Here is an 18,251-nt window from a genome sequence, read left to right as displayed (position 1 = left end):
CATCTGTATTAACATGCATAAAATTAACCATGTTGGGAATAGGGTAGTAGTTGCAGAAGAATACACTTAAGTGGTCTACTTTTTATAAATGTTTTATTTAAACTGCAAAACACTGTTGTATGTTAACAACAAGACATGTATGGGATTAATAACACCAAATAGAGATCATCAGTACTTGGTGGGAAAGTGAGAGAGAGATGATTAGGAAGAGATGCATGAGGGTTTCACTGTCATTTAAGCTGGTATATGGATTTCTTTTATCATTATACTCTATACTTTAAACTACTTATTAAAAAGCAAAGGGAAGGGCTGGGGATATAGCTCAGTTGGTAGAGTGCTTGCCTTGCATGCACAAGGTCCTTTGTAGATCCCCAGCACCAAAAAAAAAAAAAAAAAAAAGAAAAGAAAAAAAGAAAGAACATTTATAATTATTAGCACTAGGGATGTAATTTTCAAATAAGAAAAACAAAATCAGAATATTTTATATTTCTTTCATGGAAAAGGAAAGAGATTTTTATTGATTTATATAGAGATTGATTTTTTTTTGTTATTTTCTATCATAAAATCATAAAAACAAAACGAAAGAACTCTGCCATCTTTACCCTCCCGATAGTTACTTTTTTATTAGACAGTTCAGCCATTGTTCTACAGACAATGCAGATCATAGTTACTTTATCTGTGTAAAAAAATATTAAAACTTGTGTTCTTAGTATTTTCATTTGACTTTCTTACCTTGTAAATTGATGTTTCATAATTATATTTCTGTATTAGTATCAGTGGCAAAAGGAAATAGAGTAGCAGGATTAGAATTTTTTTCTCCCCTTCAAACCCTTGAATTGAAAATAGTACAAAAAAATCTTTCAGGTTGTTAAGAGATGTACCATATTTAAAGTTGGTAATATTCACTTTTAACATTTTTAATTCTTTATAGATGAAATTGACAGTTCTTCAATGTCAGATGACGATAGAAAAGAAATTGTAAACATTCAGACTTGGATAAACAAGCCAGACATCAAGCATCATTTTCCTTGTAAAGAAGTGAAAGAAAGTGGACACATGTTCCCTAGGTACTTTTAAAAATGTCTTCTTCAGAAGTAAAATTGATTGGGGAAGTTAATATAAAATGGAACTGCAGAAGAACTTTTATTTATCCAAGTACAAAAGATATAATTTTCTTCTGTGAACTTGTATTATGTGTCTTGATTTTTGAGGTATTTATAAAATATTTATTTTGAATTTTCTAAACAAAAAATGTTAAAAAGTATATTGAATGCCTTTATAATATTTTCCTAGATGTACTAACTGTTAACATTTTTTCACACCACTCCCATGTTTGTATGCATCTAACACACATAGATCTATACTTATTTTTGTCAGACCATTAAAAAGAAGCCCATAGATGTGGTAATGTCACCCCTAAATGCATTAGTGTAAGTATCCTAAAAATAAGAGCATTCTTCTACACAATTTCAAGCCTTTATTTCACTTAAATTTTTTAAAAAATTAGTATCACCCAACACATAGATCATACTCAGAATTTTCAGAGTGTCCCAGAGTATCTTTTTTTTTTTTTTTTTTTTTTTGAGAGAGAGGGAGGAGTATTAGGGTTTGAAGCCAGGAACACTCTACCACTGAGTGACATCCTAATCCCTTTTTAAATTTTTTTGAGACAGAATGTCACTAAGTTGCTAAGGCTGGCCGCAAACTTGCAGTCCTGGCTCAGCCTCCCAAATTAGATTACAGGCCTGGATTACAGGACTGAGCCACATGGATGTGCCAGATTATCTTTTTTTTTTTTTTTTTTTTTTTTTTAAGAGAGAGTGAGAGAGAGAGAAAGAAAGAGAGAATTTTTTAATATTTATTTTTTAGTTTTCGGCGGGCACAACATCTTTGTTTGTATGTGGTGCTGAGGATCGAACCCGGGGCACACGCATGCCAGGCAAACGCGCTACCACTTGAGCCACATCCCCAGCCCCCAGATTATCTTTTTTAGGGTTTTTTTTTTTTTTTCTGTGTCCAGGATTCAGTTGTAGTTCATAATTGGATTTGTCTGTTACATCTTTTATAACTCAATATAAACAGTTCTTTCCCTTTGCCTTTCACTTTCCCTTACTCTTCACAGTGAATGAATCCTTTGAGTCCAGACAGTTGTCCTGTAAAATATTCCATATTCTGGACTGTCTGATATTTGTCTTACTGTTTTAAATAAAAATGCAAGAGTATTATCATTATTAAAAGTGAAAAGGGGTGGTTAATTCTATGCTCATGTGTAAGAGGCCAAGCATCTACTACATATTATGCCCTCTCAGCAACTGGCTGCTTGCTGGCTCTTCACCATTCTCTCTACCAGTAAGTCCTGCTTGACCCACAGAGAACTCCAAACACCTGCACAGTGACATTCCAGCCATTCACCAGCCAGAACTTTAAACTAGCCTTACCTGTGGTCACAAGCAGTATGTTGGGCCCCCTTGGTAATTGGTGATTATAAGCCATTTTCTGGGAAGAGGGGGAAAAGCACTGCACCAGTCTGGGCCTGTGCAAATGACACTACAAAGGAGTTTCAGATCTGTGGAGTCCATGAATCCATGGGATATTCACAGTTGCTTAAATATTTCAGGGCTGGTTTCTCTGTTCATATCTTTATCTGGTGCTTAGGAACAGGGACCCATGATGCCCAAGGGCAAAAAGCCCCACTTTCTTTTTTTATTTGTTTATTTGTTTGTTTATAGAACCTGGGACTAAACCCAGGGGAACTTTCCCACTGAGCCATATCCCTACCCTGTTTTACTTTATTTATTTATTTAGAGTCAGGATTTTGCAAAGTTGCTTTTGCCCTATTTTCTTTAAGGAAGGAAGCAGACTTGACCCCGATGCTCAAAAAGTAGCAACCCTAGACTTTTTCTTGTTTTCATTCCCCTTTTTTTCTGCTGGCCTTGTACCGGGTTTGTTTACAAAAGATGTATTTTGTTTAACCATATATTAAAAAATGGTAAGCTCTGGAAAAAATATTTTGTGCTCATTTTGCTTTCAGGATCTAGTTATAGAATATAACTGTATTCCATAATATATATGACTGATGTGTTGACTGAATAATTTTGAATATAGATAATCCTTTTAAAAGTCAGAAGGGCAGTATATTCCACTTCAATCAAAACTTACTATTTTAATGATTTATACATTGATTTGAGCTTTAAAATATACTTTTTCTTTTTAAATAATTGTACAATTATGTTATAAAACATTATTTTTACGTAAAATTAAAGGAAAATGATAAGCTGTTATATATCTTATTTATTTATAGATTATCTTGTTTATATTTTTCAGCTCAAAAGTAATTTCACAGGCTGGAGTTGTAACTCAGTGGTTGAGTGCTTGCCTCGCATATGAGAGGCTCTGGGTTTGATTCTCAGTACCATATAAAAAAAATAAATAAATAAACAAAAGACAGTTTTTAAAAAGTCTTATGTTTAAAAAAAGTAATTTCATTTAAAGTTGAACATTTTTTATAATTGGGAGTGTTCATCTTGAATTATTTATTTAAAGTTCTTTATTCTTTTAATGTTCTTTTTTTTCTCTCAAGTCATCTGTTGGTTACGGCAACACATATGTACTGTTTAAGGGAGATTCTTTCAAGGAAAGGATTGGCTTATATTCAGTCTCGACAAGCACTTAATTCTGTAGTTAAAATAACGTCCAAAAAAAAACATCCTGAGTTAATTACCTTCAAATATGGAAACAGCAGTGCTTCAGGAATAGAAATCTTGGCTATTGAAAGGTAAGATTTTGAAGATGAATTATTGCAAGACATTGTTAAGAACAGTTTGTTTCTCTGCTGAGATGGTGGAATAGTATACTTTTTTTTTTTTTAAAGAGGTGGAGTACATGGGGGGTGGGGGTGGGAAGAGGAGAAAGAATGAAGAACTAGAAAATGAAGTTGGCCAAATTATGTGCATATATAAATATATCATGTGCATATATAAATATATCATAGTGCACTCCAATTTTATGTATAATGACACTATCAGTTTAAAAAATAAATAAAAGGAAAACCAATAGAGTAGATAAAGGCAATCAGGGAACGGAGAAGTAGAGGGAAAGAAGATATATTGGAGATTGAAATGGAGAAAACTGTTATGTGCATTTATGAGTATGTTAGAATGAAATGAAGCCCACTATTATGTAAAACTAATAATGCACTAATGAAGACATCAATAAAAAAGAAAATTGTAAACATGTGAGTAAAACCAAAATATTATTGCTAGATTGTAAGATCCAAGGTATTAGGAACCAGGGCTTTTCTGTAGTCCCTAATATACTCTCAATCACAAGTTGTCAATAAACCTGTCTGGTAAATAACTAAATTTTGGCACACAAAAATCAAGAAACCTTAGGTCCACTTTGCTTTGTTGGGGATCTTTTTTTTATATAATTTATTTTTTATTTTTAGTAGTTACTAATGGGCCTTTATTTGTTTATATATGGTACTGAAAATCGAACCCAGTGCCTCACATATGCCAGGCAAGTGCTCTACCACTGAGCCACAACCCCAGCTCTTATTTTTTTATTTAGTCTGATCATAATGACAGAAGACAGTTCATTTTATATTACACATATAGAACACAATTTTTCAAGACACTGATTGTAGAGGGTCATTTTTGTAAGTATTCTTTACTATCTTTTTCTCCCCAATCCTTAGTCATGTAGTTTAACTATTAATATGTGATTCTAGTAAGTGCCATGGCTAATAAACTTTTGACAAAAAGATGCTTAATAATTATCCATACCAGTGCAACACTAAATGTCAATTAGCAATGAAATTAGAAAATTGTCTACATTCTAAGCCAATGTTTTATTTTCCTTCATTAAAAACTGTTGTTTTGACAAACTGCCAGTAAGCTGGGCTGTGTACTGAGAGATGTAGTACAGATTGAGCATCCCTAATCCAAAAATTCGAAATGCTTCAAAACCCAAAACATTTCGAGTGCTGACATGATGCCACAAGTGGAAAATTGCACATCAGGAAACTTGGTTTCATGAATTAAATTATTAAAATTTTTGCATAAAGTTACCTTCAGTCTTTAAGGTTTATATGAAATGAATTTTGTGCTTAAAATTGGATCCCATCCCCAAAATATCTCATTATGTATATGTGAATATTACACAATTGAAAAAAATCTGAAATCCAAAACATTTCGGGTTCATGCATTTTGGATTTAGGGATAATCAGTCTGTAGTTAATTATAGTATAGTACAAGCTCCTCCTTATCTCATTGTGGACCAGTAACAAACAGCTCACAGACACAAGAACTACAGACCACTCCTAATTTGATACTAAGTTATCTTTAATCTGTAGAAAAATGTGAAGCTCAGAGGGTTGAATGATTTCCCAAATCTTGACTTGTGATAGAACCAAATATAGTACTCAGTTAATTACCAATTAATCTTCTCAGAACAAATCTGTACATGTAGATTCAGTGAGTCAGAGTTTACACAGATTAATATCTACTTATGTATTAATCCCAACCAAAGGATATTGAATTGACTTATGTATAGGAGTATTTAAATATTGTTTTAAAGATTTTACATTATTTAATTTTATATAACCCTCTGAATTATATATAACTGGGATAACTGTCCCTGTTATAAATGTAAATCTGTTTTAGGGAACTTAAATTCTTGCTCAAGCTCAAATTATTAAGTGTTAGACTTGTCGAGTTTGGAATTAGATACCATCAAATTATGACTTTGTGGTTGACTGAATTATATCTCTGCTGGGCTGCAGAATGGTTACCTTGTATTCGATTATCTAGATATTATTTATATTTAAAAATAAATTCAGAGAATTTTAGCTTTACACTATATGAAAAATCACATGGCTTTTATATTTAAATTTCCTTTCAAAATAAACTGTTGGGCTGGGAATGTGGCTCAAGTGGTAGCGCGCTCGCCTGGCATGCGTGCGGCCCAGGTTCGATCCTCAGCACCACATACAAACAAAGATGTTGTGTCCGCCAATAACTACAAAAAATAAATATTAAAAAATTCTCTCTCTCTTTTTAAAAAAAACAAATAAACTGTTGATATCTGTTAATATATATATATAATATATATAATATATATTATATATATAATATATATTATATATAATATATATTATGGGGATTACACAGGAGAGCATCTTGGCTGGCTTTGTGGGTTAGGGAAAGCTTCCCATCAGGGGAAATCTCAGCTGAAGGTAAAGCATTGTATTTATATCTATATGTATCTCTCTCTATATATATATCTATTTTCCCCCCACAGGTATTTGATTCCAAATGCAGGGGATGCTACCAGAGCCATAAAACAACAGATCATGAAAGTTTTGGATGCTTTGGAAAGTTAATATATTAAGAAAATTATTTAAATGAAATTAAGGCAACCAAGAGAAACATGAACATATATTTCCTGACTGAATACTAACCAGAGACCTTTCATTTACTCATGGGGGTGCTTGACTAGCAGGTCTAAGTGTAAATTATTATTATCGATTTCTGGATGGTTAAATTTTTTAAAATTTTTCTTTTGTGTTTTCGGTTTTATAAAATGATTTATTATAAAGGCCAGTTATTAAATGACTTTGAAGTAACTGCCATTGTGCCCCTATGGACCAAGGGTACAGAATGCAGTTCTGTTTTGAAGAGCTGTTTTAAGGGAACATACATCACTTTCAGGTTTTCAAACAACCATAAACTTATATATTTGCAATGTCTTCACTGAAAATTAGAGATAGAATTAGTTAAAGAGACTTCCTTAACTGTTAAACTTAGTTTTACCCACTGAGCAATATCAAAAACTAAAAACAGGTTAATAATTAGTTCACTGTTTCTGTTCTTAAGAAGAATAAAATCTTTTAATTAAGTGTATGAAGATTCCACCAATTCAAAATATAGTCCAGCTAATGAAATATCGAAACATCAGTTTCTAAGTCATCTTTGCTCCATTATATAATTATTATATACTGAAATACCAAAGTATGCCAAGCATTTCTGAGTTCTTCAGAAATACCAAACTTCATTTTGATGATTTCTGAAAAGCAATTTAAAACATTATAAGTAGGTAGCATGTTAAGATCAAAATTATCATTTGGGGGACAGAATTTTATCTGTAAAAACATCATTGATCTTTATTACAAGTGGATAATTTTTAGGATATTTCAAAACTAGTGTTGAGCACAGATTGATTTAGTCTCCTTGAGATGATGACCATCTGTGACCACACTCAATATCCACTTAAATAAAAGCCAAATAATCAGAGAGATGTATAATTTTCAATCACATAATTTATATCACTTTCTGAAATTCCTTTTTCTTCATTTGGCTTTGTCTTCTCATTAAAGTTCCAGGAGTTTGAAACCTATTATTCTGTTAATAAGACAAAACTGAAGTGATATGCTTTATTTTACAGCTTTATCAGCTTAATTTACTGTGGCCCATATTAATTACATGTAGTAAGAGATCCTGAAACATCTTTGGGGCCATGGGATGATTTTTGTAAAACCCATTTGGGAAATAGCAAATATAATCTGCCATGTCCTAAAATGTAAGATTATCTCTAAGGGGTTGATAGAAGTATCTAGATGTACCCTGTTAATAACCAGTTATTTTAATGGAAATCAAGTGAATAGAAAACAACATAATTCAAGAAATTTTATTCTGATATCTAAATAAAAACAGTTTGAGTGATTGAAGACATTTGCATGAAATTGCACCTGGTGCAATACTTGATATTTATAATCTCCCCAAAAACTGTTGTATTGCACTTTTTCCCTTTTCTTGGCACCCCTTCTAGAGATGTCCTGAAGTCTGATTGTTTTGCCCATTTCAGTCATGGGACTTTTTTCACAATATAAATGAAAGATGTTTGTGTTACTGTTTATAAATTACAATTGTAAATAAACTGGTACAATTTGCTGAAAACTTTGTTCTTAAATACAATGTCTCTCTTTTCTTTTTTCCCCTAATTGTAAATCTGTACCTGCCACAAAATTAGGAGTTTGAAGACATTTCTTTCTTTTTTTTTAGAATTTAAATGTTCAGATTTCATATTTAACTGGGGATGTACCTCAGTGGTAGAGCACTTCTGAGCATATATGAGGCCCTGGGTTCAATCTCCATTATTATAAACAAAACAAACAGATTTCACATTTATATTAAGCTCCCATTTCTATTGATTTAGATGAGAGAAAAGAGTAGTTTTATTTAAAACTAAAAAACAAATGGCATTAGCTAGGCACTGTGATTCACACCCATATTCCAGCTACTTGGGAGGCTGAGACAGGAAGATGCTTAAGTTTAGGAGTGAGGGGCACATAGGGAGAATACTCTCTCTTAAAAACAAACAAAAACCCCTAATAATATCAAATTCCACATGTGGTAAATTACTGCCTTAAACTATTTAACCTCTATGAACTTCATTTTCCTCATCCGAAATAACACCACAGTTAGATTAGTTACACTCATTAGATTGCATGGATTGCAACATTATGAGGTTTGGTGCTACTTTATCTACTTTCAGGATGAGAAAAATTAGATTCAAAGAAATTAAGTAAAAAAGGAAAGCATTCCCTCTTTTTTCCCATTCCCTGAGAATTATTGCTTATTGAAGTATAATATTATCTTTGCCAGTTGAGCATGGTGGCACATCATGTCTTTCTCCCAGGTTCTTGGAAAGCTGAAACACAAGGATCACAGGTTTGAGGCCAGGGTAGGCAATTTAGTGAGACCCTGTCTCAAAAAGGGCTGGGGGTATAACTCAGGGGTAGAGTGCTTACCTGGAATGCCCAAGGTCCTAGGCTCAATCTCCAGTACCACAAAACAAATAAGTAAAAAATTGACAGTGGGGAAAACTCAATGCTGTAGGTTGAGTGAGTAATGAAAGTAATATCTCAATATTACTATTAACACTTTGAACTTAAAAAGAACAAAAACATCATTTTGGAGCTAGGTATGGTGGTGCATACCTGTAATCCTGACTGAGGAAACTGAGGCAAGAGGATCTCATGTTTGAGGATAGCCTGGGCAACTTAGACTTTTGTCTCAAAAATAAAAAAGGTTGGGGATACAGCTCCATGGTAGAGTGCTTGCCTAGCATGTGGGAGACTTTGAGTTCAATCCCTGATATTGCGACAAAAAAATTTTTAAGATATAATTCACATAACATAAATCTTATCATTTAAAAATCTACAGTTAAACTTTTTTTTTTAATATTCCCACAGAGTTGTGCAGGCATTACCAACTCCAGAACATTCCATGCCCTCAGAAAGAAAAAAAACTATTAGCAGTCACTCTACCACTGAGCCACAACCCCAGCCCACTAGTGCACTTTTGATTTGCCTAATCTGGACATTTCATTAATAAAGCAGTTGTACAATATGTGAGTTTTGTGTCTGGCTTTTTTTCATCTAGCATATGATTTTCAAGCTTCATCCATGTTCTGGCATGTATCCAAGTTACATTCTTTTTTTGTGGCTGAATAATATTTTTATGGTATGGATATATCACATTTTATTTATTCATCAGCTGGTAGATATTTGGGTTCTTTGTTTTGGCTGTTATAAATAATGTTTTGTAAACATGAACATATAAATTTTTGTGTTGATATGTTTTTAGTTCTTTTAAATATCTACCTAAGAGTAGAATTACTGGGTCATTTTAATTCTACATTTGACTTTTTGAGGAACTTCCAAATTATTTTCCAAAGGGGCTTTACCATTTTACATTCTCTCTATAAAAGGCTTGAGCCTTCTAGTTTCTCCACCAACACTTGAATTAAATCTTTATTTTCTTATAGATATCCTACTGGGTGTGCAGTGAATCTCAGTGTGGTTTTGATTTGTGTTTCCCTAATGACTACTAAGGAGCTCTCTTTCATGTGCTTATTGGCCATTTATGTATCTTTTGGAGAATTGTAATTCTTTTGCCTATTTTGAAACTGGCTTTTTATTGTTAAGTTCTAGGAATTTTTTAAATATTCTAGATAACGAGTCTCAATAGATATATTATTCACTAATATTTTCTACCATTCTCTGAGTTGTCTTTTCAGTTCTTTTTGAATTTTTTTTTTTGTGATGACTAGGGATCGGATCCAGGGCCTTGAGCATGTTAGGCAAACACTTCATCACTAAGCTATATTCTCAGCTTATTTTATTTTGAGAAGGCTCAATTGCTCACCTAAATTGCTCAGGCTGACCTTGAATTTGACATCCTTCTGCTTCAGCCTCCTGAATAGTTGGGATTATAGATATGTGCCGACATATTTGGCTCCTTTAACAATCCTGATGGTATGATTTGAACCATAAAAAGTAAAATTTTAATGATAAGCCTATTTTTCGTCACTTGACCTTTTTTTTTTTGGTATTTCTATGGAACCATTTAATTTTTACAGTTGTCACCCATTTTGAATTACTTTTATGTGATATAAAGGTCTAATTCATTTTTTATATACAAATAACTCAAGTTGTCTTAGTACTACCTGTTAGAGGATAATTTTTTCCCACATTAAGTGATTTTGTTGCTTTGTTGGAAATAATTTGACCTCATCAATTTATTTTTATGCTTTCAAATTGCATTGGTCTGTATGTCTGTCCTTACTGCTAGGACTAACATTCTTTGTTTTGTGGGGGCGGGGTACCAGGAATTGAACTCAAGGGCACTTGACCACTGAGCCACATCCCCAGCCCTATTTTGTATTTTATTTAGAGACAGGGTCTCCCTGAGTTGCTTAGTGTCTCAGCCTCTGGAGCTGCTGGGATTACAGGATTACCACTGTGCTGACAGGAGTAACGTTCTTGATTAGCTTTGAATTAACTTTTTGAAATGGAGAAGTGTAAATTCTCCAACTTTGATTTTGTTTTCAAGATTATTTTCTGAATGCCTATTGTTCTTAGTCCCTTACATCTCCATATTTGTATGAAAGATCAGCTTTTAGGTTTCTGCAACAAAAACAGTTGGGAGCTGGATACAGCAAACCTGTAATTTACCTGAGAGTGAAACATGAATATCAAAAGTTTAAGGCCAGGCTGAGCAACTAAGCAGAGATCCTGTCTCAATAAAAGGGCGGTTGGTCTGGGAATAGGTCAATAGTAGAGTATTTATTTAGCAAGGGAAAAATAAAGGTTTGGAGAGTATTGCCATCTGGGCAATACATGAATATTCCAATCCATGAATAGGAAATGTCTTTCCATTTATTCAGTCTTTCAATGATGTTTTGCAGTTTTTTTTCATTTTGCAGAAATCCTTCTTTTAATATTTTAAAGTAAAACGTGGGCATGTTAAAGTAATAACACAGATTTATACTTTGTATCCTTCCTCTACCATTTGGCTCTGTGCTTCTTTGAAGAATTAGAAGACCCTACAAAACCACAAATTTCATGCTGAAAATAACAGTGTAACAAAGTCCAAAACAAGCTGTGATGTTATTGGTTTTCAAAAAGCTTTAAGGACTGAGATGAGCGATCCACTGCAATATTATAGGCTGGTCAAGCTGATGTTGCTTTACAGCTCATCCGTTGCATGTGTGGAAGAAGTAAGAGCAGAAGAGAAAATCACTTCCACTTGGACCACTGCTTCTCTTTATCTGTTAAAGGCACATATATCACTCCCATAAAATGTTTCATTTTGACACTGTGACTTGTAGCTTGTCGTACTGCTCCAACATTTGATTTCCACCTGCAGGACCAACTGGCAATATCAATCTTCCACTAGGCTTTAACTGGTCTGTTAGTGCCTGTGGCACAACTGGGGCTGCAACTCCAACATGAATTGCATCGTAAGGGGCTTCTGCAGCATATCCCATACCATTCTTCTATCTCCCACAACCAGTTGTAGTCTCCCTGAACTCAAAAGTGTTGAATCATCCTTTCTGACATTATTTATTGATTCATCTACTAGCTCTTTAATATGATCAATTCCTATGACTTTTCCATTACATTCAACCATATGTGCATGTTTTGCAGTTTTTATATTTTTCTAAAGTCACATCTTTTCTTACATTTATTCCTAAATATTATATTATCTATGCTATTATAAATGGAAGTGTTTTCTTAATTTCATTTTTAAGTTGTTCATTGCTAGTGTATATAAATATAATTGATTTTTGCACGTAAACCTTAACATCCTCCAACCTTGCTTTTTACTCCAACAGGACAGGATTTTGTGTGTGTGTGTGTGTGTGTGTGTGTGTGTGTGTGTGTGTGTGTGTGTGTGGCATCCACTAGGATTTTCTACATTCAAGACCCTAGCATCTGTGAATGGTAATAGTTTGTTACTTCTTCCTTTACAATCCGGATGCCTTATATTTTCTTACCTAATGGGTCTGGCTAAAGCTTCCAGTATAAGGTTAAATACAGGGGATGAGAGCAGACATCCTTGTCTCTTTTTCCCCAGCCTTAAAGGGAAAATGTTGAGAGCCACAGCTGAAGGGGCCCCAGCAAACTTCCAGCTGCCAGCTGATGATTGGCTCACAGCGGCCCCAGCAAACTTCTAGCTGCCAACTGATTGGCTCCTCTGTGGTGATGCTCATTGGGCTGTTTCCCCATCCTTTCAGACCTCGGAGCTGCTCATTGGGGGACTTTTTTTGGCTCCGCTCACGTGACCCAGCCAATCGGCCTCAAGAGCAGGAAGAGTAGGGGAGGTTGAGAGGCTTGTGGGAAGCCGTTGGTGGCAGTTGGGCTCTGAAGGTTTTTCCTGAGGAGCTGTGTGGTTTGGTGTGTGTGTTCTAAAAATAAAGTTCGTTTCTTTTGACAAGTGGCTCCTGAATTGTGCCCAGCCAGACTGCGGCATTTGGTGGCCCTTACAGGGAACGAACCCACGACCTTGGCATTATCAGCACCAAGCTCTTTCAACTATGCCTTGTCCCTGTGGATTGTATGGGATTCCTGTTATATGAGTTATGCCAAATGATGAGCAAAATTGTTTAAAAGAGGTAGAAGTATAACCAGGGGCATTATCTGTTTTTAACTGTTTTGGAACACCCACAGTGGCAAAATTTTGTAAGCAATGAGCTATAATATCTTTATTTTTTCCTCCGGCATGAAGGGAGCCCATCAAAAATCCAGAAGAAGTATCAACTGTAACATGCAAATATTTTAATTTTCCAAATTCTGGTGTGTGACGTCCATCTGCCAAATATGGTTAGGTATCAGTCCTCTAGGATTGACTCCAAGATTAACTTGTGGTAAAAAGGTCACACAATTTTGACATTGTTTTATTATTTGTCTAGTTTGTTCCTTAGTTATTTTTAAACGCTTTTGTAAAGTATTAGCATTGACATGGAACTTTTTATGAAAATTTGTAGCTTCTTCTAGTGTAGAGAAAATATGTATGTCATCTGTAGTTTTATCTGCTAAATCATTGCCCAAACTAAGGGCTCCAGGCAATCCTGTATGTGCCCTGATATGTCCTATAAAGAATGGATCTTTTCTGTCCCAGATTAGACTTTGTATAGTGGAAAGCAAAGAGAAAACAGTAGAGGAAGGGGAAATCCTACCAGCATCTTCAAGGGATACTATAGCATTAACTATATACTGACTATCAGAAAATAAATTAAATACAGAATCTTTAAACATGGGGCTGGGGATGTGGCTCAGAGGTAGCGCGCTCGCCTGGCATGCATGCGGCCCGGGTTCGATCCTCAGCACCACATACCAACAAAGATGTTGTGTCCGCCGAGAACTAAAAAAATAAATATTAAAAAAAATTCTCTCTCTCTCTCCTCTCTCACTCTCTCTTTAAAAAAAAAAAGAATCTTTAAACATCACAAAAGCTTGTAATACTGCATTAAGCTCTACCATTTGAGCTGATTGTTTGGGTACTAAAAATGTAAAAGTTTGATCAGGTGTAACTATTGCTGCTGTACCATTATTTGACCCATCAGTGAATATATTTGGAGCATTCATGATAGGTGTTTTTCTTGTCATTTTTGGAAAAATTACAGGATGCAATGACCAAAATGACAATAAAGGATTAGATGGTAAGTGGTTATCAAATGAAACACTAGATTTGCACATGATTATTGCCCAAGTATTTAACTCATTAGTTAACTCATCAATTTGATTCATAGTATATGGAGTAATAATTTTATTGGGAGAAATTCCAAACACTCCCTTTGCTGCTTTCATTCCTTTGAGTATTAATTGTCCTACAGCCTCAGGATACCTAATAAGAATAGTGTTAGAATAAGATAAATGTATCCATAATAATGGACCTTCTTGCCAAAATACTCCTGTAGGAATATTTTTTTGTTGGTAGTACAATAAATAATAAAGGCAAACTTATATCAATTCTATCCAAATGCATATTTTCCATATATATTTCAATGATTTTTAATGCCTTTCTTGCTTCAGGCGTTAACATTCGGGGTGAATTTGGATCTGATGGACCTTTTAGGATATCAAATAAAGGTCCCAACTCTCCTGTTGGTATACCTAGATAAGGCCTTATCCAATTTATGTCTCCTAATAACTTTTGAAAGTCATTAAGTGATTTGAGTTGATCTACTCGTATTTGAATTTTTGGTGGACAGACCATGGTTGAGGATAATAGAACTCCTAAATAATTAATTGGAAAATTTAATTGTACTTTATCTATTGCTATCTCTAGATTATAATTTTTTAATAAGTTTGTAAGTGTGGCATAACATTCTAGCAATGTGTTTTATCTTTGTGTGCTAATAATACATCATCCATATAGTGAAATATTTGTAGTTCAGGATTTTGATTTCTAAGTGGCTGGATTACTTTGTTAACATAAATTTGACACATAGTTGGGCTGTTAGCCGTCCCTTGAGGGAGTACTTTCCATTCATATCTCTGATCAGGACCTTCATGATTCAGTGCAGGGATAGTAAATGCGAAATGTGAACTATCCTCAGGATGAACTGGAATTGAAAAAAAAAACAATCTTTAATATCTATAACTAAAACATACCAGGTTTTTGGCAAAGCAGACAATTGAGGAATCCCCAACTGAGCAGGTCCCATAATAACCATTTCATTATTAATGGCTCTTAAATCTTGCAATAATCTCCATTTACCAGATTTCTTTTTGATGACAAAAATGGGAGTATTATGGGGAGATACAGAAGGTCAGGAAAACATCTAGAATTTCATCATTAAATATAATGCTAATTTTAAGGGTTTTTTGTAGATAGTTTTTATCAGATTTAAGAAGTTCTGCTTCTGTTCCTAGTTTGTTGAATGTATTAGCTTTGGCCATCATAACAAAATACCCTTCTTTAAACAAAAGAAATAGTCATTTTCTCATAGTTCTGGAGCTTTAAATCTATGGTCCAGCATGCTTGGGTTCTGTGAGAGGTTTCTTCTTGGCTTTGGCTAGCTGCCTTTTCACTACATCCTCACATGGGCTTTCCTCTGTGGTATTGTGGATAGTGTGCTCTGTCTTATCGTGAAAGCCCCTCTTTTCTGACCTCATCTAAACCTAATTACCTCCCAAAGGCCCTGTCTTCCAATACCATTATATTAAAGGTGAAGGCTTCAACATATGAATTTGAGGGGGTTGGAAACACAGACATTTAGTACATAATCATGTTTCTACCATGAAAGGGTACTGATTTTGTTTAAAAATAATTGCATGTATTGAGATCATGTGAAGTTTTTTTATTTATTAAATAATATTGATAAATATTATTGATGGGTTTTCATATGTTGAACCAATTTTAAATTTCTGGGATAAGTCCCACTTGGTTGTGCTGTATAATCCTTTTTTATGTTGCTGAAATCCATTTGCTATTTTACTGAGGATTTCTGCATCTGCATTCATAAGGAATATTGGTCTCTGGTTGGTTTTCTTGTGACACCTTTGGTTTTGGTATAAGGGTAATGCATACTTCACAGAATGAATTAAAAAGTGTTCCCACCTCTTATTTTTTGGAATAGTTTTTGCAGGTGTTAATTCATAATTTAAAGAAATGCTTTGCAAACTAGGAATAGAAGAGAACTTCATTAAACTGATGCAGACAATCTACAGATGCTAATATCAGGCTTAACAATTAAAGACTAAATGCTTTATTCTGAAGTCTAGAAACATTTAATGCTGTCCATTCTCACCATTACTCTTCAACATTGTTGTCGAATTCCTACCCAGTACAACAAGCAATGAAAAGAGCTAAAGAGCATACAAGGTTAGAAAGGAAGAAATAAAATTATCACTGTCTGTAGATGACGTTAGTAATTTTAATAAGATTGCAAGATACAAGTTCAACACATATGTATATACCAGCACTAAACAATTGGAAATCAAAAGCTTTTTTTAAAAAAACATTTATTGTAACCAAAATATGACATATCTATGTATAAATCTAATAAAATATCTGGAATCTGTATGTTGAAAACTTTGAAGTACTTGTGAAAGAAATCAAAGACCAAAATAAATAGAGAACATACCATGTTTATAAATTGCCAGATGATGTAATTAAGATGTTGGTTAAATGAACTATAGATCTAATTTAATTCCAATTAAAATCCTAGGAAGTTTTTTTTTTCAATACAAACAAGCCAATTCTAAAATTTGTATGGAAAGGAAAAGGAAACAGAATATCCAAGACAATTTTGAAAGTTAGAACCAAGTCAGGGAGACTTAACACTATTCGATTTTATTACTTACATAAAAGCTAATAGTAATCAAGACAATAAGGTAGTGACAGAATAGATAAATCAATGCACAGAATATATGTTCAGAAATAGAAAGATAATGGGCAAAATTTTTCTTTGCAAAGATTCAACGCTAATTCAATTGAGAAAAGATAGTCTTTGTGCTATAGTTTGAGTCTGTTGCCCAAGAATCAAGTGTTGGAAGCTAATACCAAAAAAAAAAAAAAAAAAAAAAAAAACCAAACAAACCTGGTCATGAAAATGTTCATAGCAGTCTATTTATAACTACTAAAACCTGGAAACAACCTAAAATGTTTTTCAGCAGGTAGTATATAAACACTAATATATCCATCCATTGGAATACTGCTTAGCAATAAAAAGAAATAAACTATTGATATGTGTAATGACATGGACAGATCTCAAAGGTAGGATGCCACATGAAAGAAGAAGTCATCAAAATATATACTGTATAATTCCACTTATATTACTTTCTGGAAAAGGCAAACAAGGACAGGACCAAGTCGGGTTAGGGTTGAACAAATGATTGATCATGAAGGAGCAGAATACTCAGGGAATACTCAGGCTGTTAGAAGTGCTCTACATCCTGATTATGATGGTGGTTATGTAAATCTATATTGTATTAAAACTCAGGAATGTGCATGGAAAAAGTTTTACTATATGTACATTTAAAAAATGTTTTAAATTAAAAGCTCATAAGTAAATTCAATAGATTCTATTTTCAAAATCCAATGGCATGTTTTTTCATAGCATTTTCACATTTCTTATTTGATTCTTTCCATTGATTTGTGAAGAGGCAGAACAGTGAAGAAATTCGGGGAGCAGGGGTTATGGCTCAGTGGTAGCGTGCTTGGCTAGCATGCGTGAAGCACTGGGTTCTATTCTGAGCACCACATACAAATAAATAAAGGTCCATCAACAACTAAAAAATATTAAAAAAAAAGAAATTCGGACTAACCTAATTTCTCTGAGTGTGTGAGGCATCTATCCTTGTATCTGAGGGCCTAAGTATTGCCTGCCAAGTATTGAACAGAGGAAGAAAATAAGAATAGCAGAGATCATAAACGGGCTGCTTAAAGCTGAATATGACATTTTGTGTGGCCCACACAATTTTTGAAATTTGAAGTTGACAACATTTGAAATTTACAAGATTTTTCCAAAATTTGGCAATTTGGTTTCTAATGAACAAGTACTTTACTTTTAAAAACACTTATAGTGTTTCATAATTCTTAATCACTGCTTTATGTGCCAGTATGTTGCAGTAATTCACTTGCAGGTCAGCATGGGAAAAGAAGAAGCAGAGCAAGCGAAGCAGCAGAAAAAAAAAGTCCTTTATTATGTACAAGCAATCTTTTTATAGTATTGTGAACAAAGAAGGCAGCCTTCCAACTTCAATAAATCAGGTCTTTCAGCTAATTAAACATAGCATACAGAAGTTTTACTTTCTAATCAGAAGTGACCTGCTTCTCATGGCTAATCTATTCTCGGCCTGGAGTATGTTGAGCTCTGCTCTTTGTTAAGAACAGATAATAAAATTTTTCTCAGCACTCTCCTAGCCCACTTGGCAGAACATCCCGTTTGCAGGCAAG

At 33.9% G+C, this 18,251-nt stretch overlaps 1 protein-coding gene across 4 annotated transcripts in view; it reads left to right on the top strand.

Annotated features, from left to right (window-relative positions):
• Tbc1d23 (TBC1 domain family member 23) overlaps window positions 1-7,955 on the top strand; it is a 59,811-nt gene extending 51,856 nt beyond the window's left edge. For all 4 annotated transcript variants that reach the window (XM_078044374.1, XM_078044375.1, XM_040270477.2 and 1 more), the window contains 3 exons: window positions 932-1,067; window positions 3,581-3,775; window positions 6,301-7,955. In XM_078044374.1, coding sequence (XP_077900500.1) covers window positions 932-1,067; window positions 3,581-3,775; window positions 6,301-6,382 — 413 coding nt within the window. In that variant the 3' untranslated portion in view covers window positions 6,383-7,955. The remainder of the gene's footprint in view (window positions 1-931; window positions 1,068-3,580; window positions 3,776-6,300) is intronic.
• The last annotated feature ends 10,296 nt before the right edge of the window (window positions 7,956-18,251 follow it).

Source organism: Ictidomys tridecemlineatus, chromosome 3, assembly GCF_052094955.1.
Source record: "Ictidomys tridecemlineatus isolate mIctTri1 chromosome 3, mIctTri1.hap1, whole genome shotgun sequence".
Classification (NCBI taxonomy): Eukaryota; Metazoa; Chordata; class Mammalia; order Rodentia; family Sciuridae; genus Ictidomys; species Ictidomys tridecemlineatus.
The sequence above is the reverse complement of the archived record's forward strand: the minus strand, read 5'-3'. Positions and strand labels throughout refer to the sequence as shown.